Source organism: Anabrus simplex, chromosome 3 (assembly GCF_040414725.1).
Source record: "Anabrus simplex isolate iqAnaSimp1 chromosome 3, ASM4041472v1, whole genome shotgun sequence".
In the NCBI taxonomy this organism is placed as follows: domain Eukaryota; kingdom Metazoa; phylum Arthropoda; class Insecta; order Orthoptera; family Tettigoniidae; genus Anabrus; species Anabrus simplex.
The window spans coordinates 27,374,524-27,402,079 of record NC_090267.1 but is presented as its reverse complement, the minus strand read 5'-3'; the positions used below and the strand labels follow the sequence as shown (position 1 = coordinate 27,402,079).

At 38.7% G+C, this 27,556-nt stretch overlaps 1 protein-coding gene across 4 annotated transcripts in view; it reads left to right on the top strand.

The window, feature by feature from the left end:
• LOC136865941 (PSME3-interacting protein) overlaps nt 1-27,556 on the top strand; it is a 140,653-nt gene that overhangs the window by 98,668 nt on the left and 14,429 nt on the right. For 3 of the 4 annotated variants that reach the window (XM_067142498.2, XM_067142499.2, XM_067142497.2), the window contains exon 6: nt 26,853-27,263. The exons of the other annotated variant lie outside the window; for it this stretch is intronic. In XM_067142498.2, the coding sequence (XP_066998599.2) occupies nt 26,853-27,157 (305 nt within the window). In that variant the 3' untranslated portion in view covers nt 27,158-27,263. Of the gene's footprint in view, nt 1-26,852; nt 27,264-27,556 lie in introns of those variants that run through there. 4 annotated transcript variants of the gene reach the window in all.

Sequence of the window (27,556 nt, the reverse complement as noted above, 5' to 3'; positions counted from 1 at the left end):
CAGAGCTGGAATGGCCAGACCGCAGACAGCCGTGATGTGTGAGCACTCTTAGTTTTTTCTGGGGGGAAACGAATAGTGGAGAGTCCCAGGGCAAAAACTGTGCACTTTTACTAATCCGTTTCCTAGGAGTACCTGATGAGTCGGAAAATAACAATTTACTACACTGGCGGCAGAAAAATCTATCTTGACTTGGGAGGCAATTTTTTCCTCCAGGCCAGGGAAGAAACCCCCTCTTCACTGCTAGTTTTGAATAAAATGAATGTAGAATTCAATAGAAGTGAAGAGGAAGAAGCTCTTTCTAAGAAACGGCTCTTTTTAGGGTTGAATTTTTGAGTTATTTAGTGAATTGTGTTGCTATAATTTGGAATAGGCCTAAATTGTAATTCTAAACCAGTTCTACTACTACTACTACTACTACTACTACTATTACTACTACTACTACTACTACTACTACTACTACTACTACTGAGCCTCTGCCTTAAGAGTACACACTGCTCATTCAAAACAGTGCGTCAGAGTAAGGATCGAATAGCTGGAATACTATGATGAACCAGTGAGTTACGTACCAGCAGTACGGTATCAGAAAATGTATGAACCAGAGGAATGACGTGCTAAAGAAGAAAGTTTTCTAACTCTCCAGCTCTTTTCTGCCACTATTCAGTCAGGCTGTTATACTCAGTACGCAGCAGTAATACCATCTACCAGAGTTGAGCTGTGGCATAAGTGACAAAGAACATCACCCCAAACAATGGTCAATGTAATGTTATTGTTGATCAGTGTTATGAGAGAACTTTCACCCCATCAATGCAGTAATTAAAACCGAGAGGACTTTTCCTATTTGTGAAACTCACAACCTGACTTTTATCCCCGTTTATCATCATACCATTGCCTACTGTCCATCTCACAACATTATCGTGGTCATTTTGCAGTTGCTCACAATCTTGTAACTTATTTATTACTCTGTACAGAATAACATCATCTGCAAAAGGCCTTATCTTTGATTCAACTTTACACATATTGATATATATAAGAAAACAAAGGTCCAATAATACTGCCTTGAGAATTCCCCTCTTAATTTTTACAGGGACAGATAAAGCTTCACCTACTGTAATTCTCTGAGTTCTATTTTCTAGAAACAGAGCCACCCATTCAGTCACTCTTTTGTCAAGTCCAATTGCATTCATTTTTCAATACTATATTATGCCAGTGGTCTTCCCACGATCTACTCTATCAAATGCCTTAGACAGGTCAATCGCGATACAGTCCAACTGACCTCCTGAATCCAGGATATCTGCTACATCTTGCTGGAATCCTACAAGTTGGGCTTCAGTGCACTTCCTACTTTTCTAGCAGCAGGTAAATGAGAGCAAGGAATAAGGGAGTAAGTACTATCAGTCTGAAAATTACAGGCCAGTCAGTTTGACGTGCATTGTATGTAAGCTTTGGGAAACCATTCTTTCTCTTATATTAGACATGTTTGAAAAATTAATAACTGGTTTGATAGAAGGCAGTTTGGATTTAGGAAAGGTTATTGCAAAGAGAGATGTTCAATAAATTTCCAATTTCTTTGCAATCATTTAAGAAAAGGCTAGGAAAACAACAGATAGGGAATCTGCCACCTGGGCGACTGCCCTAAATGCAGATCAGTAGTGACTGATTTATATTGCGATTATACCAGAAATGACACAGTTTCAGGTATTTGATGAGAAGTAGTAGCTGATAAAATTTCCAAATCCGACTCAGAATCTATTTGATTCATTCTGTGTAACATCAGAGTCAGATCAGTCACTTTCACCTTCCAAAAATGTTCGCTATATTCATCACTAATTTTCCGCATTGAAGATGCCACAATTAGACACAACTGTACAAAACATTTATATAATCAATCAAATAATATATATACAGAAGTAAATAATTTTCCCCAAATGGAAAACTACGAAATGAAATAGAATAGCAATGCAGAGCTCAATGACTTATTTACAAACACTACAGCAGTGGGGCTCAAACAAATGGTTGGAAAACTGCACTCATTTATTTCCGTCAGTTTGCGACCAAAGAGATTCTGAATATGAATGAAACTGAACTCCTGGACATTGAGAACAACAAAAAGTAGACTATCATGACGTCTGTTGAAGAATTGAGGAAATTACGTGACAAAATATGAACATGTCGAGTATTTGACAGTGCCAGTACAGCGGGGATCAAAGTGTTGAATATTGGACAATTGCCAGTTCTGGGGCTAAGCTCCCAAAGTAGATGGTGCAAATATCATAAGACCTACAGATTTTTTTTTTTTTACGTAGTGCCCCCATTGGAGCACTTAAATCAGTCATATACATTAAAATCTAATAGTATTAAATAGTCAGCTTTTCAGCAGCTTCTTCCGCTCCCAAAACTGCTTCATCCTGTTAGACCTACCTGCCCTTTTATTGTCAGTAATGAGATATTTAAAATAACAAGAGTGTCTAATAAATTACTGTAATTACGAATGCGTCAGCGAAACCTACATGACATTCCCTTCCACACAGGGAACCAAGTTACAACTAAACAAGAAAACACCTGAAACTGGTTGAGTGGTTAATGCCCCCCTTTACCATTAATAAACAAACAAGAAAAATGAAATGAAATTACATACACAATAGTGTGGTCCACTACTTGCAACAGAGAAATACGAACCCAACATCATTACGTGAGTTAAGTCAGAATTTACTCAGAACACACAATCAAATCACTTGTATAAGCAATCAAGAAACATGAAGAAAAACAATTTAAAAAATACACATTCAGTCACTGGCTGTATGAATATATCTGTCCAGGTCAGAGGACCCCAGGCGATTCCATGTTGGATGTGCCGGGATTTGAATCATGGGTCTTCTGGTATCGTAGCGGATTGCTGAAAGAAAATCCCTATCTATTTTATTTGCAAAGGGTTCCTATCAGCTAAATTAATTAATTAATTAATTAATTACCTGGCCCTACGGCTGAACAATTTCTTTGTATGCGACACAAACAATGCATTTACAATTCCTTGTGACAGAGAATACGATTTTGGTCACAGGTCTGTCTTAAACCATAATGCTATTCTCACTCAGCCATACATTTCAAAGTGACAGCCAAGACAGATGGGAAACCGCACCTACCAGTCGTCTTTTCGCTCAGAAGTTCCCTTTTAAAATCAACCCTGCGTGTGCCCACACAGTATTCTAAACTTCTCATTCTATTGAAAACAAATTACATGCTTTTAAACTTCTCATATATATGACCGTATCAGTACCCTTTGGTAAGACAGTAAATCACAACTTCAAATAACTAGATCATTAACAGGGATCTTCTCACCATTTAATTCACACTGACACAGACTCAAGAAGTACAGACCCGGATTCGTGACCTGAGCATGCTGACGAATAACAAAGAAACAGTGCTTTTAAATTCAATAATTAGTCGTATAAGAAATATTATACACTTCTTTACAATGCAGGGGAATTTAAGAATTAACATAAATGCTTCCTTACGGAAACCCCTATTAAATGTAGGTCGTAGATTCGAATCCCAGCGCTGTTCATCATACACCATACAGCACATCTGTATCCCAGGACCTAATGCTACAAATGTACTACTAATTTGACATTTAAAAGAAAATGTATCGAGTGCATTCCTACTTCTAGAGAAAAAATACGTGCATTAATTATACTCTATTTACACGCAGTGACTAAAAGCCTACTATATATTCCATCACCTTAATCTTTTAACCTAATGCACTCACAAAGTAAATTTTAACGTGTCTATATTAAAAATAGTAAAAACTGGACATCTAACCCGCTCCCAAAATGAATTACATGATCACTGTAACCCAATGGTTAAAGTGAGTTATTTACACAGATTCCCCCATGATTTCTAGCAAATCAACAACATTAACTCACTCAGCAAGCTTCCTACACTAAGCCCTTAAATATAATTTCTTTTAGAAATACATCCTAATCTACTATTGACTTTCTGTATTTACAAGATACGCATTCATAATTACTAATACTGATGCACATATCTGAATACTTCCATGATGCATTCCATTCGAGCCTTGGGTGGGCCCATGCTGGGAGACTTTAGACCTCCATATCAGCAACGATCATCATTGGTATACCAAGGGTCTAGAGCTGGGTAGCTGTTTTTGGGACATGGTTGATCTCTCGTACTCCAGTGAAGACACTGTTGCACCGGCACAGAACATTATCCACTCATGAACTTAATGTTACAATCACCCTTTATAGTTATCTCAGGGCTGTTGTCACGCTCAGAAGTTATGCCCTATTATCTATTAATAATAATCACAATCCGTTTTAAATGTTATAGAACTTATTCCATATTTGATCATTTTCAAACACATACATTTGTGTATTGTTTTCTGAATACAAGCTTATATCTCTCAAATCATCCCCACACAAAGGAGCTGATTCTGGTGACAAGTGATGTGAAGCAAGCTCCGAAACTATTTCCTGACTGACCTGGGGTGCGCCTGTGGATGGTCTATTTATTAAGACTGACACAAGATAGCTGACCATCTCCCAGAGAGGATATCAATCTATTCCATTGATATCGTGAATATCAGTGAAGCAGTGTGCTCGAGAGGTAGCTAAACATATTCCATGAATCTTGATTGTATGCGGAAGCTAATCCACTTGTAAACTTTCTTGCAATATCCATAGCATCATCCCTGCCTAAATAATCAATTGCGGGACTCCCCGCGACAGGCCACGTGTTCAGTGTTTCACTCCTCCTCCATGTGTTTCTTGGTCTGCCTCTTCTCCTGCTACCTTGTGGGTTACATTCCAGGGCTTGTCTTGCTATGTTGTCTTTATCTCGCCGTAATGTATGCCCGATCAACTTCCATTTCCTACGAGGCATCTCAATATCAGTGGGTGTTTGATGGTTTTTTTTTCCACAGTTCTTCATTGGAGATTACTTGTGGCCACCATATCCTCAGGATATTCCTCAAACTTCTGTTCACAAATGTTTGAAGTCTGCTAATCAGTTGTTTGTTAGTCTCCCATGTTTCACACCCATAGAGCAGTACTGACTTGACATTTGTATTTAAGATGCGTAGTTTGGTATAGATGTTTAGTTCCTTTGATTTCCAGATTGGTCTCAGCATTGCAAATGCTCTTTTAGCCTTATTTATTCTATTTCCTATATCCTCTATAGTTCCTCCCTCAGGGGTGACTATACTTCCCAGGTAGCAAAACTGGTTGACTTGTTCGATCCCTTGGTTTCCTAAAAATAATAGTGCCTTGTTTCGGTTATTATAGCACATCTCCTTGGTTTTCTTTCCATTTATCTTCAATCCCACCTCTGATGCTTCGGTTTTTAAATTATTCAGCTTTGCTTCCATATCCTAAAAACTGTTGGTTAGCAAACACAAGTCATCCGCAAAGTCCAAGTCCTCCAACCTGCCTGTCAGTCTCCATTGAATTCCTCTTCGGCGATTCATTGCCTTCTTCATCATAAGATCCAGATCCGCGATTTTCGCCCCCACAGTATTATCACTTGGTATGCGATCGAAGCCTGTCCTCTTCTGTTCCCGTCACACAGTTATCTCTACCGCACTTGCTCCTTGGGACGGAACTTCCCCTGGCTTTCAGTGCTCACGCGTTTCCCCTCTCAGACCCGCGCGAGCCAAATAAAGAACATGTTTAATAAAATTTTGAATGTATGTGCCTGGATCACTAATTCATGGCTCTGATAGGGCACAATGTGATGAAACTTCAGAAGATAAAGCGAGAAATTAAAGACTGTCCAATTTTGGTTTCCAGTGACGAGACCACAGACAAAAAAAATCAGGGTACTTGGCAACATACTCATTGGTGTATTAAGATTATAGTAAACAGACTCTTTTACACTGTGTGTTCTATAGAAGTGCAGTAGCAAAACTGTTCAGTAAAGCTAAGGGTATTATATGTCCACAGGGCGTTAATAATGATAGTGTTACTTTTTATTGGTGATGCCGCACATTATAGATAAAAGCTGGGGAATCATGATGATTCATTTAACTTTTGTATAGAACATACCTTTCACCATGTGGCAGAAGTGTTTAAAGGCAGTTACCTCAAAGTAGATTTGTTGATTGCCTCAGTGAAAAAAGAAAAGTTTTTCTCACAGCCCACAAGACTTCATCTTTTGAAAGAAATGTACCCAGATATTCCATTGCCTCCTAAGCCATTTCTAACTAGGCAGGTTACATGGCAGCAAGCAGTTGAATATTGTGCTGAATATATAGACTCTATTAAGAATGTTTACCATGCTATGGACTCACAAAAGTGCAGCCTCAGTTGAAGCTGTAAAAACAGTTATCTGCGACACAAGTGTGAGGAATGACTTGCGTTGCATTCAGCATAATTTTTCATGCATCACAAAAGCACTTTGAAGGGTCCAAAACTTGAATCTGTCACTTTCTGAACATTTTGAAATTGTGAATAATACTGTAGAACAACTGGATCGTGGTGGAGGTAAAGTTGCAAATGTAGTAAAAATGAAGGTGACAGTGTACAGTACTTTCAAAGAACTCTGGATGTGAAGGAATGTGAAAGGTTGCTCTGCACTGCTGTGTGGAGATTTAAGTGTGAAGTTAATGAAGTAGATATGAAGTTCAGGCATGACTTCATTACCATTCGCTCTTCTGATGTTGAATGCAGTTTCAGTCAATATAAATCTGCCCTCAGGCAATAGATGAGGATTCACTTTCCAGCTGTTAAAAGAACACTTTGTAATCCATTGTTTTGTAATCTATCAGTTTCATGTCCGTATTGATACTTAGTATCTATAATCACAAAGAATGGGTACTGTCCACCTAATCAATACTTTATTATATCTTGTTACTAAGCAGTACCGGTTTCGACCTTCACAGAGGTCATCTTCAGCTGGTCATAAGATCTAAAGTTAACTTAAAATAATTTTTAAAACATTACTAAATCTAATGAAGAATGTCACATGATGTGAGTGATAAGATTAAAATATACAATATATAAAATATAGTAGTAGATAACAAACAGTACCGGTACACTAGAAATTTATGTAACACATACATGTCATAGAATTTTGACGCTTGTTTTTAAACCAGAAGATACATCATATCATTGTATATTTTATATATTGTATATTTTAATCTTATCACTCACATCATGTGACATTCTTCATTAGATTTAGTAATGTTTTTAAAATTATTTTAAGTTAACTTTAGATCTTATGACCAGCTGAAGATGACCTCTGTGAAGGTCGAAACCGGTACTGCTTAGTAACAAGATATAATAAAGTATTGATTAGGTGGACAGTACCCATTCTTTGTGATTATAGATCCATTGTTTTGGTAACAAATAATAAGTGACTGTGTGTTCTTCTAAGATCGTATTAAAATGAGAAGTGCAACATTACATTTCATGTAGGCCTACATATTTAATTATTTAATTCATTATTAGTACACATAAATCCATTCCCTGTTCATTACATATGATTGTCAGACTGGAAGCAGACAGTGATGCTGTTGCTTTTTACATCACATGATGTGGAAACACTGATTGCAATTTTATAATGTCTAGCCCATATGTGTTCTGTCTAATTACTTGAAACAAGTGATCATGTGCCTTTAAAATGAGATAGATATTAGTCAAAACTTATAAAACGTTATTGAGGGAACATGCTCAAAGGATGGCATATTTTGACCAGCGTACTTTCATATCATCATGGCAAAAACCGACTATAATTAACTTCATCCTTAGCTTTATTTTTCTAAACTCCAAATCTGATGTCAAATTTTAAGCAGCCTGTAAACTTCTAACAGATGTGCATGCTGTGTTCCTGCATCAGCTGGTGTTTTTTTTTGTTTGGTCTGCGATTTGTCGACCCTGTCATGTAGGTCGCCCTTCTGGTTGTCACCAAGCCGTGGTGAGCTTGATCGCTTCCCCTGCCTGAGCTGACAGTGCGCCACATATTTACAATTGTCTCGTTACTAATACAGCGTTGTCAATAACACACAAAAGTAATCAGTACTGTTAAGTTTAACACGGTAGTGTTTACTGTATGAAATGAGTAATGTTGCATGTATTGTTGACCTTGTCTGTCTGTCTGTCTGTTAGGTCATCAGCCCAGAGGCTGGTTGGATCCTCAAATAGCACCACCAAAGGTTATGCGGTTATAAGGAAACCCCAAAAACCAATGGCAGCACCAAAATGAGGCATACTAGGCAAGATGAGGAGTGAGGCAGTTTGCCATTGCTTTCCTCACTGGGTCAGAAAGTACTATTGCAGCACGACTGACCCTATGAGTAGCACCTTTCATAACACTCAGATGCACTAGTCGTGCTCTGAATGTCATTACTCAGCGCTACCCATACCCCAGCAACTTCCATATTGTCACAGTCATGGATGAGACTGGGACTTCGGTGGAAGCTACACTTTACTCTGGCCTGTGTCAAGAGATAGATGCAAAAGTACTGTATCCATCAAGAAATGACAGCAGGCAGATGTTGACCTTATCTCGCAAAATATTTTCACCGGATACGCTCACGATTTTATTTACAAACTTACAAAACACAAAGAAAGATTAAAACTGTACATAGAGGGTATAAATTAGTTTATATTCCATTTGTAATTTACAAACATTGGATCACTTGCAGAGGGGCTAGATTGTTTACATTTAAGGAACTTGGCAAAAAATAATAATAATAATAATTGTACAGTACCAATATTATGCAAGTGAACCGGTTTCGCTATCTTGGAAGCCTGATCAGGAAGAATAACATAAACATACCAGAAATTAAACAAAGGATAATAAATGTGAATGTCTAATGCCCGGTTTCTGGAATGGTGAGATATCTTTCCGATAGCTATTGCTTTGTTAGAGCTGTTGATTCGATAAATCTTCGCTGCGTTGCACAGCGGAACAACAGCTAACTTATCGAACTGTCAACTATTGGCTCGTTGATCAAGTTTCATAAATACACACTAGATGCCACCCCTCGTACTGCTTTGTTTTTGTGCATTAGGTGTGTTTCCTTAGATTGTCAGGCGCATGCGCACAAGTAATGCATCGCATTTGAGCTTTCTGTGCAGCTCATATTATCCCATCTTTGCCATGCAGCGAGAAATGGGTATTCAACTAATTACATAACCTGTTAGTTCCTTGTAATGTAATATCGTTAAATAAAAACAATCCCACGATAAAAGTATATGCTCACTGCCAATGCAAGTAGGCCTGCTATGATAAATGTGCAATTATCGGTTATACTCAGTTACTGGTACCAATGCTTTCATGGACACGAATGCAATCACAGATACAAATATGATAAGACTCAGTAGTACTGAATCTTAAAGGGTATCATAATTAATAATTGATCAACAGGGGACAATGGAAAATTATATGTCACAGGACGCAAATTGTTGCCTGTAACCTCTACCAAACCTATGACAGTAATTTGTTTAGCCTCAATCTGTCTTTGAATTCATTTTTCCCTACTGTATACTTCATTAGAATATTAGGCCGACAATGATATAATCGTGGTCGTTCTAGAATGTTGACCATTTCTATAATTTCTTCATCGGAAGAAGATGAGGAAGCAATAGAAAATTTTAACAAACACAATGTTAGCTGCTGATACTGCGCACGCGCCCACCAAGTTAACAAATAGATATCTCTTGCTCAGGGCCCTCTAAGTTAGCAAGCGATTTATCGAACCGATAGATGTATCTTACGTTCGTGCAACGTCAAAACACAAATTAACCATTCGATGCCGCTATAGGTTCGATAACTCACGTTCCGGAAACCGGGCACAAGAATGCTGTCCTAAGTAAGAATTTGCTGACCAACAAACACACAAGTATAGAAACTCAGAAGGTCTTCACAAAAACATTTGCTCGTAGCATGCTTCCCTACAGGTGCAAATGCTGGACATTGAACAAGCAAGAAAAAGGCAGGCTAGAAACAGTAGAAATGTGGAAAATGTGGATATGGAGGAGAATGAACCATATAAGGTGGACAGAAAGGCAATAATGAAGTACTGTAGGAAATAGGAGAGATAAGAAGTCTTTTCATTGAAACAGAGAGAAGGAAGACAAAGATCATTGGTCTCATCATATGGCACAGAGACTTCCTCTGCATCATCTTTGAGGAAAGAGAGGAAGGAAACAACCAAGATGATCTATATCTTCTGGATTTATTGGCCGTGATCCAAGAACATATGATAGCCCCATTGTTTCACTGAAAACTGCGTTTGTCATTATTAAATGCACCTGTTTGTGTTGAAAATTTTTGCCTAATTTCATCATTTTAACAGGTATTTAAATATATTTTTATTTCATTAATAATTTCGCTAAATTTTATTTCAACTTTTCAGCAATAACAGGTAAACCAAGAACTTAATTGATAACACATTTGCAGTATAACATTGTATTTTTGCATAAGTATATACTGTATACATGAGTTAATTTTCTGCTTAAAACACATACACACATTATATTAAAGCATGGAAATTTGAAAATATTTTATCAGCTGTTACTTTAACTAATAGGTATATAATTTACACATCAGTCTGAAAAAGACAGAGATACCATGAGTTCCATATTACTGAGAGTCAGAGCTGTTCTCCTGTCAGACATTACATTACAATACGTTCAGAATGCCCTCTCAATATCAATATTACTGACATCATGATGATATTCTCCAAGGTACTCAACACTTTTAAACCATGAGTTCCACCTGATGATCACAGGAATAGGGAAGAGTTTAGCTTTAGTGGATTTGTCTTCATATTTCTGTTTCAAGAATTGAATGTATACATGCTTTCTCTTCCATGTATTAAGAAAGATGTGTTTTGCCTGTACAACACATTGGTTCAAAGCACACATTGGTTCAAAGTTTTAGGAGCCCAGCACTGCATGTGTACTAACCCTTGTGAAACTAAAACAGTAACTGCGTTTATACACTTGCCTATGTAACATGCTGAATTTGAAGTTATAGAAACTACATTTTGGTACTGAATTTCAAGTTTGTGAATTACATTCATAATTGCCTGTGAACATGCTGTAGCAATAACTTTCACTCCCCCTACGAATAACTTCTGAACTGTTCTATCACCACAACTAAGAACTTTTACCAGAACCATAAACACACATTGCCCTTTTTTTTTTTTTTTTATCAGTCGTTTCATCACACACAATTGAAACTCTCATCTTTCACAGCTTCTTTTAATCTTTCCTCCTCCTCCTCCTCCTCTTCGATTATTCGAGGTACAGAATCTTCCTGCAGTCTTACAGCTGTGGGCAAGTCTCTAGCACCTTAAACAATCAATAGGCCTAATATTAGAGGGCTCTTTAACATCATTTGACCGGGCGAGCTGGCCGTGCGTGTAGAGGCGCGCGGCTGTGAGCTTGCATCCGGGAGATAGTAGGTTCGAATCCCACTATCGGCAGCCCTGAAAATGGTTTCCCGTGGTTTCCCATTTTCACACCAGGCAAATGCTGGGGCTGTACCTTAATTAAGGCCACGGCCGCTTCCTTCCAACTCCTAGGCCTTTCCTATCCCATCGTCGCCATAAGACCTATCTGTGTCGGTGCGACGTAAAGCCCCTAGCAAAAATAAAAAAAAAATAAAAAAATCATTTGAATGAATAAAATTTATAATTTTAAATAAATGAGGGATCCAGCATGCATTATCTAGGCCTGAATGTCATTAAATGAGAAAGCTTGCATAACCGCACAAAGTTATTAGAAAAACATAGCCTCAAATTTCTTCCTCTGAAAAATTCTATAGTATTGCACCACTCTCTCATCTTCGGATGATCAACTTTTTCCAGTGGAATATTTGCCTCCATAAACACTTGAGTTGTAGATAAAATTAATTTGTCTTTATCATATTTTGCCGCTGAACTAATGTCTGCGAGACTAGCTTGTCTTCTGATACCTGTTGTCGTTAGCGCCTTTTCCTTGTTCTTCTTATGTGAAACTCTGTTATTAATGTGTTTCAAGCACGTGTCCTTTCTCTGCCACTCAATTCACACATTACAGTATTTGCATATCAGTATCTTTCTAGTTTTGTTAAACACGTAAAATCCTTGCAGTGCAAATTCTTTTTCTCCATCAAAAACTGTCACAACCATTTTAATAAACTGGGCAAAAAGTAGGAAATTAAACACACCGATCAGCAGCAGTTTTCAACAGGCAAGAGGACGCAGTCACTCCATCACGTAAATATGACTACGATAAATTCTCGCTTCACAGGAAGCTAATTTAACGATCATCGATATACTATATCTTAGCTTTCGATATCTATCGAATGGGTATAAAGTCGATTGTGACATTGATTATCAGATTTTATTGCCACAACTCGCCTCCATTCTCTGTCGTTAACTTCAAATGGTGCAATTCCGAATAATTTTGTAAATTATTTCACGATTTTGCCTAAACGTAAATAGTTCCGCGTTTTTGAGCCAAATTCGTAAAATTTTGCAAAAATTTCACGATTTCGCTCTTGGCGAAAAACAGGTGCCTATAGTCATTATCAAGGGTTCTGCTGTCTTTGACTGGTATGAAACTTTCAGTGGAATGGAGCAGTATCACAGTTCCATCTCACTATATAGTGCAGGCTGCGGTGTGTTGCTCGTCTGTTGGTCCACCATGGTGGAAGGGCGGTTGCTGATTGGCTGTTCTTAGACCAATTATTGAAGCGATGGAACCTGGCATTGACCGACTTGCCTTGGTGGAGACAAGCATCTGATCTGGCATGCCGAGGGCATCGTGTCCTCCAGGCTTCAAAAAGTTTTTTGTACTGGAAACCAGGCTTTGTTGACCGGTTCTGATTCCTCCTTATGGTTGAAACTTTTGGTGTATGGAAGAATCTCGGTTTCCCTTTCCAGCCGGGCGTGGTAAGGCACAGTAGGGGATAGTATGTTGATGTTGTGGCCTGCTAGCAGCGAGTGTTCGGCAATTGATAACCTTTCTGTTTGTCTCTCCAGCAGTGTTGGTTGTGCTCCTTCAGTTGGGTGGCGATGCTGCATTGTCTGCAGCTGCATAAGAATCAAGGGAGGGGTAACGGTGAAGTTTTCTCCTTTAGCCATTAGAGAGGTTTCCACCTCTACAGATAGCGGCTGGAATTGTGATACCGCTTCCTTTCCATTGAGAGCTTTGTAGAAATAGAAAACAGGAACCCTCGATAATGTCAAATGCAGTTTTGGTGAAACACCAGCACTACCATACATGCTTGAACAACGGCCAATAAGCTCGAAAGATAATATAAAATATATACACTATGTGATCAAAAGTATCCGGACACCCCCAAAGACATACGTTTTTCATCTTGGGTGCATTGTGCTGCCACCTACTGCCAGGTACTCCATAGCAGCGACCTCAGTAGTCATTGGACCTTGTGGGAGAGCAGAATGGGGTGCTCCGCGGAACTCACGGACTTCGAACGTGGTCAGGTGGTTGGGTGTCATTTGTGTCAGAAGTCTGTAAGCAAGATTCTGATGTGATAGTGAAGTGGAAACGTGAAGGGACACGTACAGCACGAAAGCATACAGGCCGACCTCGTCTTTTGACTGACAGAGACCGCCGAGAGTTGAAGAGGGTCGTCAAGTGTAATAGGCAGGCATCTATCCAGACCATCACACAGGAATTCCAAACTGCATCACGATCCACTCCAAGTACTATGACAGTTCGGCGGAAGGTGAGAAAACTTGCATTTCATGGTCGAGCGGCTGCCCATAAGCCACACATCACACGTGTCAATTCCAAATGACGCCTCGCTTGGTGTAAGGAGCGTAAACATTGGACGATTTAACAGTGGAAAAACGTTGTGTGAAGTGACGAATCACGGTACACAATGTGGCAATCCGACGGCTGGGTGTGGGTATGGCGAGTGCACGGTGAACGTCATCTGCCAGCGTGTATAGTGCCAACAATAAAATTCGGAGGTGGTGGTGTTATGGTGTGGTCGTGCTTTTCATGGAAAGGGCTTGCACCCCTTGTTGTTTTGCATGGCACTATCACAGCACAGGCCTACATTGATGTTTTAAGCACCTTCTTGCTTCCCACTGTCGAAGAGCACTTTGGGAATGGCGATTGCATCTTTCAACACAATCGAGCCCATATTCATAATGCACGGCCTGTGGCAGAGTGGTTACACAACACCAACATCCCTGTAATGGACTGGCCTGCTCAGAGTCCCGACCTGAATCCTACAGAACACCTTTGGGATGTTTTGGAACACCGACTTTGTGCCAGGCCTCACGACCGACATCGCTACCACTCAAGGAATATTCAAATCCAACACGACCGACTTTAACCACGGTTCCGGTTTTGCAACAGTATACTTATGATAATGACCATAACCACCTTTGAACGAACCAGCTGTAAAACCTTCAACCTAATGTTCATCCATAAGTTGGAGAAGCCCCAATTCACACTGTGATCAATCTCTAGTCAAACAGTTGAAGATACTCCAATTCACGCTGTGATCAACCTCTAGCCAATGCGCACACATTTGCATAACTTTCATCCAGATGTCTCAGACGTTTTCTAGTCATGTAAAATAAAATATTTTATTGTTCCCTTGTTCCCAAATTCTGGCATTTAGTTAATGTACATATTGTAAACTATGTAAATATGTAATAAGCATAAGACCATTGTATTTAGTATTTGATTTTAATTTAAGTTTAGTATTAAGTTCCAATGTTAATAGAGTTAAAACTTGACCTTAAGATTAGTATTAGGCTGAAGGTGCCCAAAACTAGGATTAAACATGCCCCTAACTAGTGTTTATATTTCATGTAGATTGTAATCACTATAAAATATAATTGTATTGAATAGGTGGACACAGTAACTTTATTCAAGAAATAATTTTACTTATCGCTACCTCTCCTCGTGCAGCACTCCGTGAAGAATGGGCTGCCATTCCCCAAGCAACCTTACAGCACCTTATTGAACGTATGCCTGCAAGAGTGGAAGCTGTCATCAAGGCTAAGGGTGGGCCAACACCCTATTGAATTCCAGCATTACCGATAAAGGGCGCTGCGAACTTGTACGTCGTGTTCAGACAGGTGTCCGGATACTTTTGATCACATAGTGTAATATATATATATATAATATAAAATAAGAGTTTTGTCTGTACATTGCTCAAATTTAAAAAAGGATGGTATTTTTGTATCGGTCATGTCCATAGTAACAAGGAAATGCACTTTTTAATTTTCTGTAATTTCTGTCTGTATGTACGTATGTATGTACACGCAGCACGAGAAAACGGCTGAAGAGAATTTAATGAAAACTGGTATGTAAAGTCGGGAAATAAGTCGCTACAATTTAGGCTGTAAATAACATTATTCACGCTGATAGAAATGGTAGTTTAGGGGAAGGCCTAAAATTAAATGCTTAAATATTTTGTTATTAGTGGTCGTGTCTTAATGAAAATCGGTATGTAAATTCCGAGAATAAGTCGCTACGATCTAGGCTGTAAATATTATTATTCACTCTGAGCTAAATGGTAGTTTAGGGGAAGGCCTAAAATTTAATTCTCAAATGTTTGTTATTAGTGGTCCTATCTTACTTAAAATCGGTATGCAAAGTCGGGGAATTTGTCACTGCAATCTACGCCATAAATAATCTTGTTCACGCTGAGAGAAATGGTAGTTTAGGGAAGGCCCAAAATTTAATTCTCAAATATTTGTCATTATTTGTCCTATCGTAATGAAAATCGGTTTGCAAAGTCAGGGAATAAGTTGCTAAAATCTAGGACATAAATAACTTCATTCACGCTGAGCGAAATGGTAGTTTAGGGGAAGGCCCAAAATTTAATTCTCGAATATTTGTGTTATTAGTGGTCTTAGTATTACATTTCCGATCATTTATTTATTATACATTTTTACCGTACCGACTATGATAACGAATATATTCATGAACTTGGATTTTTGTTGCTAAGTTCATATCAGCGCTGTCACGAGAAAATGGATAAACAGAATTTAATGAAAACTGGTATGTAAAGTCAGAGAATAAGCAACTACAGTCTACGCTATAATTAATTTTATAAGACGCCCTAATATTACTGAGTCGAAAGAAAACGAATGTGAAGGCCTACAATTCAGAAAACTCATAACATTGGTCAACAATAATATTACAATATTACATTGACCATTGTTTGTTGTGATGTGCTTTGTGGCTCTGTTGCCACTCATCTCCGATAGATGGGATTACTGTTGTATACTGAGTTTTTTAAAATTTGGTTTACGTCATGCCGACACAGATAGGACTCATGGCGATGATGGAATACAAAAGGGCTAGGAGAGGGAAGGAAGCAGCCCTGACGTTAATTCCGTTACAGCCCCAGTATTTTCCTGGTGCAAAAACGGGAAACCACGGACAACCGTCTTCAGAGCTGTCGACAGTGGAGTTCGAACCCACTACCTCCAAGCTCACAGCTGCGCGCCCCTAACCGCACAGCCAACTCGCCCGATTGTACCGAGTGTAACAGCCTGCCTGAATATTGGCGGGAAGTAGCTGGGGAGTTATATAACTTTCTGATACTACTGATACGTAACAAATTGGTTCATCACAGCATTCGAGCTATTCAGTCCCTATTCTGAGGCACTGATTGGAATGAACAGTGTACATATTTAACGGAATGATGGCAGAGAAGTGTTCATGGCTGTCTGCGGTCTGGTAATTCCAGAACTAGAACTTTGGACTGTTAGATCGGCACCGTATTACTGTTTTTTAAAAGTGAGAAAATGTGTGTTTTTTTTTTTTTAATTTGATCGAGTGTTTTATATAACATTGCTTTAAATCGCTACATTCCTACTGACAATTTCAGTCTTTCTGAGAATCCTGTACCAAAGCACGGGTACATCAGCTAGTATGTTATAATGCTGGCAGAAATGGCACATAGAAGGGCTATAGCAATTCCAGGTGAATTGAGAAAATTGTGATTGGAATGCATGAAAAAATACTGGGCAGATCACAAGAACCGAACAATATGACCGTCAAAGAGAAAGTGAACGTGCAACGACTCAAGTGGTCCATTTGCCCAATAAAATTAATGATAATAATACTGGCAGTGAAAGCCTCAACTGTTATCTACAAGATGAGTTGTAGATTTTTCTAAGAGCTGTAAAGACTAGCTCAGGACAGAAATGGCTACTGTGACAAAGCTTAGCCTTTAGAATATGACGATGACTTATAGAGAAATACAAAGAAAAATTCTCATACTTTACCATCCTAATTTTGACTTGCCTATATGTTTAATTAAGTTAAAATAGATGTGTTACAAATAGAACATGTATGGAAGGCTAGCATGTTTGTATTGAGGGTAATGATGATGATTATGATTATTATTATTTTTATTATTATCATTACATCATTATTATTATTACTACAGGAGAGTCTACTGTGATAGTTCTTCCATTTTGAATCTACTGCTTATATGACTTGCCTTTTGTCCACGTTTGTCTGATCATCTTTACTTTTACTACGTAGCAAGCACTAGCTTTTATCATATTTATCTTGCCTATGAAGTACATGCTGAGAGTTACTCAAAATTAAACTTTTAAAAATACATTTTAATGAATCAGTGCTATTTCATACAACAGTTTATCGATCATTTCTCAAAATATGACTTTGCCTCCCTCAACATCACTTTCCACCAACAGCAGCAGTAACACCTCGCCGGTCAGAACACTGCAGTCGAGTACAACCAGCAGATCCCAGACGGTTAAGTGGTCAGTGCATTTGTCAGTAATCTTTTTTACATATTTGACTGTAAGCACTCAAAAACTGTTTCCAGCTTATTCATTCAGCTCTTTTATTTCCATTACATATCATACAGAATCTATTTGATGGTTGCACTTACCTGAATTAACACTACGGCATAGCAACTAACTACAAATAATAATTTTAAAAAACCCTCCTTTGTAACAAATCAACTATACCCAAAGGATCAGTATGTTTCCCAGGCCACAGAAGAAATTGAAGAGGGACATTACAATATATATTAATATATCATTTTACTTATAGACAAGAGACTGTAATTCACAACATTGTTTTTATTCCTATACTTTTACTAGTATGCCATATGGAGCTTATACATAGATAGAATTATGTAGACAATTTTAAGAACTATGAATTTTTAGCAATATACTCCATAAACATAGTAATATTTTATAATGTTTTAATTCCAGAATAATCCACTCAGGATGATACAAATGGAGTCGAAACATGTTCGGGTAGAATAAAAACTTCATCACAGCAGATGATAAATGTATTGAATAGCAGGATATAATAAGTGTTTATATTATTGTAAAAGTTTAATCGTCAGTACAGAATTAAGTTTATAACCTGTAATAATAAAAAAGAACAGTGTCATAACTGTTTGGGGCCAGGGCATATTGCAAAAAATTGTTGAGCATCGAAATGCAAGAAATGTGGAGGACTTTTACATGCAAAGGAAGATGATAACTGTTCCGGGGTATTGGTGGACCGCAGAGGTGAAAGAAGGTGCTGGGATGAATGGGTCTAACTACAATGTCAAGAATAGAATTTAAAACTTAAAGTGAAGGTTATATTTTCAGACACCAAAATTGACAATTTTTACAAGTAGCAAACGTTAAATAAGATTGGTAAAAAGTCCAAGATCCAGAATCTTAATACCTTGGGCTTTAAGCCCCTAGCTTTAGATTTCCTGAGCTACAAGCTCAAATTTACAAAAGCACAAATTTGCTCAAGGGCAGAAATCCTCTAATACATGGAGCACTTGCTCCTTCAATTACAATATCAAGCCTCCCAGAGGCACTTTTACAACACTTGAAGAAGGGCTATCGTGCTCTTAGTTTTCCAAGCCTACTCAAGGCAACATAGCATGAAAATTTAATAATCTCTGGCCTTACAAGGCACTATTTACAAATAGAAGTCTAATTACACAGAGGTATCTAGTACCCAACCTACAGGGCCTTTGTGAAAAAGAATAGGTTAAATAAACGGCCCGAGTACAATTTGAATGGAGTCGAAGACTGAGCTCCACAAATTTAAAAACCTATAAGGCGCTTGGCCGACGAAACAGGGGCTATTCCCTAACTACTGAGGTTGCTCACATGGAAATAACTTTAATACATTGCAGAAACAAAAGCGTTGCACCTCAAACCAAGATGAAGGGGAGCTCGAGAGGGTACATCACTCTCTATCCCCGATTTACAGTTGAAGATTTAACAAAGTTATTACATTAGCTGGCAGAACGTTACATTTTTAGAAAAGAAGGGTACATAATTAAAGATTCGGACCTTTCCCTTGGGTTAAACTGCGGAGCTAGCAAGAAATAAAGATGTTAAGTGGCCATTATCTTACAGAAGTTCTAGCAGCTGACGAAGAGGCCTCCCGCCTCCTGCTTGACACACACACTCAGTAAGATGACGAGCAATTGGCCAAGAGACGTGAAAATCCTCAGTTTGAAAAACCCTAGGGGAAAGTTCAAGACCATTCAAGATTAACTAGCCACTTCCTCTCAATTTTATTGGTTCATTTAAAAGTTACACTCAAAATCAAAGAAGAAGAAGAAGAAGAAGACTGTGATCGGTAGAAAACATTGTGGTAGAGTGTCGGCCTCCGAATCCCAAGATAGCGGGTTCAAACCCGGCAGAGGTAGTCGGATTTTTGAAGGGCAGAAAAAGTCCATTCGACACTCCATGTCGTGCGATGTCGGCATGTAAAAGATCTCTGGTGATACATTTGGTATTTACCCGACAAAATTAATTAAATCTCAGCCATAGACGCCCAAGAGAGATCCGGTTTACTCCGTCTGCCATCTAGCGGACCTAGAGTAAAACGGATCGTCGAAATTGACGAGCAGACAGCCAGATGGCATCAAATCGAAATGTCTGCACACAGTAGCTGAGGCCATACGATTATTATTATTATTATTATTATTATTATTATTATTATTATTAATTACAGAAATTAGGGATTGGGTGGATTCAAAACTGGCAGAAAGAAAAGATAAATATTGCCAACCCAAAGATAAATGAACATCAATTATTAAAAAAAACTTATGAATACAAAACTTCTTCAAATCGAAAGTTCTTTCACTTCACACCAGGGTGCATGATCATAGTTTTTAGCAGTGACATCTATGGAAGAATGTCCAAACTTCTTGATGAATGACAAACAAAACAAGTAGAAAAGCAGTCAGTTCAGGAACCTTCACAATAACAAAATTATATCATATTTTAGTGGTGACATCTTCTGAGTAAATTTATGAGTTGGTGTAGTTTCAATTTCACTGTTTCACCAGTAGAGGAGTTCTTTTAGGAGCTAGATTTAAATGCGTGGCGTTGGGGTGTACCTCCCGGTACAATAACAAACAGAAAAAAAAATGTTAAACAAAACCACGTTCCCATAAATTTTTGTGTTGAATCTCAACATTCACCTGCTTCTCTCAATGGAGTTTGACAAAAGAAATGGCATCACAAATACTTTTGTCAACAGCTTTTAATTGATATGAAAGATGCTCATGGAAGAAAGACGACATGTCAAGCCCTATTGGATCCCAGATCGCAGTTGAATCTACACTGTCGGGAAAAAAGAGTGCAACACCCTCGAGGACTGTGTTCAGTGGTACCAGTGTATAATGTGTGCATGCTGAGGGGTTGTTATGTTAGTGATTAATTTGTCCAGGACATTGGCGATCATATGGTGCTCAGGAGGCCTGTCCATGTGCACTCTGTTTTGACACTGCAGACAATAACTGTGCTGAGGTTAGAGGTGACCAATGTTTGCAACATTCATTCTAGGGTACAACCATGCTCCACTGACGAGTACATGCTCCTGTTGAACAACTGCAGCCATTTGAATGGAGTCGCCTAGATAGTGACACCACAAAGGTCAGAGTGGTGTTTGATGGCTCGGCGAAGACATCGCTTGGGACGTCACTCATTGACAAGCTCATGATAGAACATAATTTACAGCAAGATCTTTTTTGCATCGTACTTAGATTTGGCAGTCATAAGTATGTCATGGCATCAGATGTGGAAAAGATGTTTCTGCAAATCCTCATCCACCCTGAAAATCGAGCATTACAACAGATTTTGTAGAAAGAGGAACCTTCAGCCGGTGTAAGGATTTTTCAGTTGAACACAGTAACATATGAAACAGCATCAGCACCTTGCCATGTCATGAGATATCTAAATGAATTGGCTGCTCTTCATGAAAATGAATTTCTGTCAGCAGCAAAGGCTATTCGCAATTTTTATATCAATGACTGAGTAAGTGCAGAAGACATCCTAGGAGACGTGATCTGGCTATGGGGGCAGATACAAGATATTCTCAAGAGCAGTGGAATGGATTTGAGGAAATGGAGACCCAACAATAAATGGATCTTGTAGGATTTGGAAATCAAAAGCAACAAAGGGACTTTCCTTGTTTTAAACAAAAGTGAATGTAGTTAAAATTCTTGGACTTCTTTGGGGCTTAGCACAAGATTGCCTTCAGTTTAGAGTTGAGCTGGCAAAACATTCACCAAGATCCAAAAGAGAAGTTGCCTCCTAAATCACACAGATTTTTGATCCACTAGGACTCGTGTGTCCAGTACTGATCAAAGGGAAGTTGTTGAAACATTTGGGTAGATTGATTGGATTGAGATCAGCTGTTTTCCACATAGCAACTTCAGATTTAGAACAAGTACTGCATGTCATTAGAAATACTGAACATCAGAATCATGAGAAACGTAAATCCTGGAAATTGCCCTGGCTCTTTTGATTTGTTTGGATTTAGCGATGCTTCAGAGAAGGCTTTTGGAGTCTGCATTTATGCTGTTCATCAAACGCGAAGTGGTCTCTACATTTCCAATTTACTTTGTGCGAATACGAAAGTAGCTCCTTTAAAAAAGGAAATATTTCTTTGCCAAGACTCAAATTGGAGGCAGCCCCTTCTTCTCGCACAATTCTTTAAAACAACAGTGTGTGCTTTGAAAGAAAAACTTGGTCAGATAGGATTATGGAGTGACAGTAGAATTGTTTTGGGGTGGATCAGCATTGACCCACATTTGCTGGAGACATTTGTGGCAAATGGGATCACAAAGATTCAGGAAACCACTGAGGACAACCACCTGGAATCATGGCCAAATGGTTAGCGTGCAGGCCTTTGGTCACAGGGATCCTGGGTTCGATTTCGAGCAGAGTTGGGAATTTTAACCATCATTGGTTAATTTTGCTGGCACGGGGCTGGATGCATGTGTTGTCTTCATCATCATTTCATCCTCATCGCGATGCGCAGGTCGCCTACAGGACTCAAATCAAAAGACCTGTATCTGGCGAGCCGAACATGTCGTCGGACACTCCTGGCACTTAAAGCCATACGCCCTTTCATTTCACCTGGAATCACGTTTTTTCAACTGAAAATCAAGCTGATCTTCTCTCAAGGGTAATCACTTCAGCAGAACTTGAAGACAAAATATTTTGGTTGAGCGGACTTTCATGGTTCCGCACACAACCAGATCATTCAGAAAAATTTGAAACAGAACTATCAGAGCTGAAGGTAAGTTACATTGATGGCAAAATCAACCAGCATTCTACTCAATAAATTTTCATCATTCCCAAAGTTATGCTGTATAGTAGCGTGTTGTCGAAGATTAACTTATAATTGCAAACTGGAAAGAAAAAAAGGTACACAAGAAATTCAAGACACAATTAGAAGCATTCCCTCACATACTACATTGCTTAATCAAGACCTCCCAAAGAAGAGTTTTTGAAAGTCACAGAGTCCATTTCTGGGTAGCGATGGATTGATTAAGGTTGGAGGAAAGCTTTGTTTAGCTTCGCTTATGTCCTATACTTCTACCAAAAATCGTCACATCACCAGGATTATCATGGAAAATGAACTTAGTCTTCTGAAGCATTGACCCCCAGAGCAACTGTTACATGCAACTCGACAACAATATTGGCCTATCAATGGCAGAAGAGAAACAAAAAAAATGTCAAGAGGTGTCTGAAGTGCTTTTGCTACCATCCTACAGTTCCAGAGATGCACATGGCAAATTTACCAAAAGAACGAGTCAGGTTAGTTATTCGACCCTTTGTTATCACAGGAGTGGACTATGCAGGTCCAGTATCTCTAAGATAACGCCACAGAAGAGGCCACATTCATACTTAGAAAAGTTACACAGCTGTATTACATGCTTCAGTACCAAGGCACTGCATTTAGAGTTAGTGTTGCAGCTAACGACCAGAGCTTTCTTAGCTGCACTGCAGTGCTTTATGGTGAGAAGAGGTTTGTGCAGGCAGCTTTTCTCTGATGATGGGAAGAAATTCATTGGAGCAGCCAACGCACTACAAGATATCCAGTCCTTTTTGGAAAAAGGATCAATGAGCCTTACCTCCTCACTTGCTCAGCAGCAGATAAAGTGGAGTTTCATTCCTCCCCGGTCATCCCACTTTGCGAGATTGTGGGAAGCAGCTATAAAGATGAAGAAAAGACATTATTGCTAACTGAAACACAGTGGTAAATGCTAGCCTTCGAAGAAACCTACACTATTCTGCGTGATTTGGAGGCTGTACTAAATTCACACCCCCCTACTCCCTTGCCAAATTATTCAAATAATTTAAAAGTCCTAACACATGCATATTTTCTTCTAAGTGATTCGATCATGCAACCTGTTCTGAGGGATGTGTCGAGAGAACCTGATAACCACTTGTCACATTGGCAGCATTTGCAGAAAATACAACAGCAGTTGTGGCAGATATGGCAGTGAAAATACTTGCAGGAATTGCAAAAACTCGTCAAGTGGCTCGATACCGATTGACGTATTGATGTGTATTCTTTAGTGCTATTAATTGAGAATAGCATCCCATTTCTGGAGTGGCCTGAGGGTAGGATAGTTCAGGTTCACCCTGGGGAAGATGGTGAAGTGAGGGTTGTCAACATTCGGAAAGCTAGCAGAACTTTCACCTGACGCATCAAGAAGATATGTCCTTTTCCCATTGAAAAGGATGACAAGGGGAACTGAATTAAAGGTTTCCTATGATTTCTTTAACTGTAGGATATTCTTCCTTGATGATTTCAATGTTTCTTTCTTTTAATCATAAAAATTTTGTCTTAATACATATAACACTATTTACTTTTTTTTTTGCATCAGGTATAAGATTAAAATAGATAGTTGAAAGAACTCTTTTGGGGGGGGGGGAGGAGTTACATGTTATGAAGGTACTTTAATTTTTTGTAGATTTATTTTATTGCTTGAAGTTGGCAGTTTCTGAGGCATTTTCTGATTGGTCGGATAATTATGTATTGCTGATATTTGTTGCACCAGCCCCGTAGTGTAGGGATAGCATGCTTGTCTCTTACCCGGAGGCCTCAGGTTCGATTCCTGGCTAGGTCATGGATTTTTATCTGGACCTGAGGGCTGGTTCGAGGTCCACTCAGCCTACGTGATTAGAATTGAGGAGCTATCTGACAATGAGATAGTGACCCCTGTCTAGAAAGCCAAGAATAACAGCCGAAAGGATTCGTCGTGTTGACCATACGACAAAGTAATATGCAGGCCTTCGGGCTGAGCAGCGGTTCCTTGGTAGGCCAAGGCCCTTCAAGGGCTATAGTGACATGAGGTTTGGTTTGGTTGGGTAATTGTTGCACATGTGACGCTCAAGCTTTTATCAAGTTAATGTGGTCTAATTTATCAGCAAGACATATACATGTCAGATTCAATAAAATGTTGAAGGACTATATAGCGAGCAATTTCCTTTCCTTCAGAATCAATCAAAAGCAACATTGTATAGAAGTGTTGTTGGGTCATTGGTGTTGGTCCATGATCACTAGTAATTCAAATCATAGTATAACAAATTCAAATCATAGTATAACAATACAGGGCGGACTGGGGGAAGATGTTGTGTTAGACAGAGTTATCATTATGTCGAGGATTTAACTGTAATTCATACTTATTTCAGCAGGTGTGAACTTCAAATTGTAGGATTCCAGCAAGATATAGCAGATATTTTAAATTCTGGATGTCAAATGGACTGTACTGCTATTGGCTTATCCAAGGCTTTTGACAAGGTAGATCATGGAAGACTACTGATGAAAGTGAGGGCTATTGGACTAAACAAAGAGTGGTTGAATGGGTGGCTAAATTTCTAGAAAATAGAACCAAGATAGTTTTTTTTTTTGCTTGTTGCTTTACGTCGCACCGACACAGATAGGTCTTATGGCGACCATGGGACGGGAAAGGCCTAGGGGTGGGAAGGAAGCGGCCATGGCCTAAATTAAGGTACAGTCCCAGCATTTGCCTGGTGTGAAAATGGGAAACCACAGAAAACCATTTTCAGGGCTGCCGACAGTGGGGTTCGAACCATGATCTACCAAGATAAAGCATTATCTGATCTTGTGCAAGGCAGTATTATTGGACCTTTGTTTTTTTATTATATATGTATAAATGATCTGAGTAAAGAAGTTATAGGATTGTGAGCGACTAAAAAAGATCTCTTACCGGGCGAGTTGGCCATGCGGTTAGGGGCGTGCAGCTGTGAGCTTGCATCCAGGAAATAGTGGGTTCGAATCCCACTGTTGGCAGCCCTGAAGATGGTTTTCCGTGGTTTCCCATTTTCACACCGTGCAAATCCTGGGGCTGTACCTTAATTAAGGCCAGTCCATGGCTGCATCCTTCTAACTCCTAGTCCTTTTCTATCCCATCGTCACCATAAGACCTATCTGTGTCGGTGCGACGTAAAGCCACTAGGAACGAAAACCCCCACCTCGACAATGTTGTCAGATGGACAGCAAACATTGGTATAATGGTAAATGGGGTGAAAAGTCAGATCGTGAGTTTCACCAAGGGGAGAAGTCCTCCTGGTTTTAATTACTATATTGATGGGGTTATAGTACTTCATTGTGATCACTGTAAGAACAAGAACGTACGTAAGTGTTAATACAGGGTGTAACAATATGATATGTCCAAATGTTCAGGACACATTCCTTAAACGTAGAAGAAGAAAATATGGTATATGGGCTTGGTTCCGAAAATATTTTTTTCATTTTGTACAACTCCATTTATTAGTCATGTGAAACACACAGAAACAGAACGTACCAGCATACATACTACTTGAAGCTCTTTCTTATATGAAGTGTTGGAAATTCCTTCCATTAGCATTGATACATCATCAACCTGCCACATTGGTGTATCTGGGATTGAATGCAGGTTGTGAAAACACTACGAATATTCATCTTACTTCATACTCGACCCTACAGAAAAATGGGACAAGGTTTGATCACATACAATTATTGGATACAGTAGTATTTTCTAGAGGCCACCCGTAATGCTAAATTTTCACTTCATGTTTATAATGAGATTTATTAGTATTGTCTTTGTAATGTATGCCAGTACTTTCTTCGTTCAAGATAAAGTTCCGTACAGGATAGGAATAAGTAAGTTGATGCCAGCTAACAAAAGCTTACAGATGGCTATGATGGTAAATAAAGAAATTTCACTAATATATATATATGTTAATGAGTGTTTAGTTCTTTTTAATCTCTCAGTAGTTGTAGAATTATTAAGTCTTGAGATCATCATCTAATGAAATTGATTCAGAACAGTCATTTTTTCACTTACAAATTATAATTTCTAACTCTATAAAATCTTGTGAGGTAAATGTGTTTTCTCACGTAGTCTTGGCAGATTGTTACAGCTTGCTCAGAATCTGAAGCTTTCTCTTTCTCTGCCTTGTTCCTTGTCAGTTTTTCAAAAAGGTTTTTTTTACACCTTCAAATTATGACTGCCAAGTATTGATTTTAATTATTGCTTTTTCTTGTGCATATGTCTAATTTTCTAACTTGACCTGTTTGTGATATTAACCACAGTTAACAATTTTGATGAAACTGCCAGTCCAGAGAAGATGGTGACCGAACCTTCTATTTCTGAAGAACATCGAATGTCTTGTAAGAGAAAATTAGAGGAAGAGGATATAAAAAGTGGTTCTTTTGGCTTTGCGTCAGGGCTGCGTTGCATTGGAATCTTGCCTGGGCTTGGTTTATATGATGATTCAAGTGATAGTGACCAGAGTTCAGACACAGACCAAGAGCTCCCTTGCAATTCAGGCTATGATTTGTGTGGACGTAAAGTAACAGCAACTACCAAGACAGCAAAAGCTTCATCAAATCGATAAGACTGGTATGAGAGAAGAGAGAGATGCTTAAGAGAACTTTAATAAGAGTTGTGATTTATTTCCTTTTTGACTGTATTTGTGTTGGAAATACAATCTTTTATCCTAATATTGTTGTTAAAATTTGATTCCTTCACTTCCTGTCCCTCATTATATCACTTTTCTGATGATGAGAATGGAAGGTTGAAGGGTAATATTTGCCTAGAAGGAAAATTTGTATTGACCGTAGAGAAAATTGATAAGTTTATCTTCTGCTGTCATCAACAGTAAGAAATTCCAATAGAAGAATGCAAAAAGCACCGTGTGCAGCAAATCGGTGAAGGAGAGCAGGGGAAAAGAGATTGGAATGCTTAAAAAGATTGAATTTAGTTTTGTGTAGATATGTTGGATTTGTAACCATAT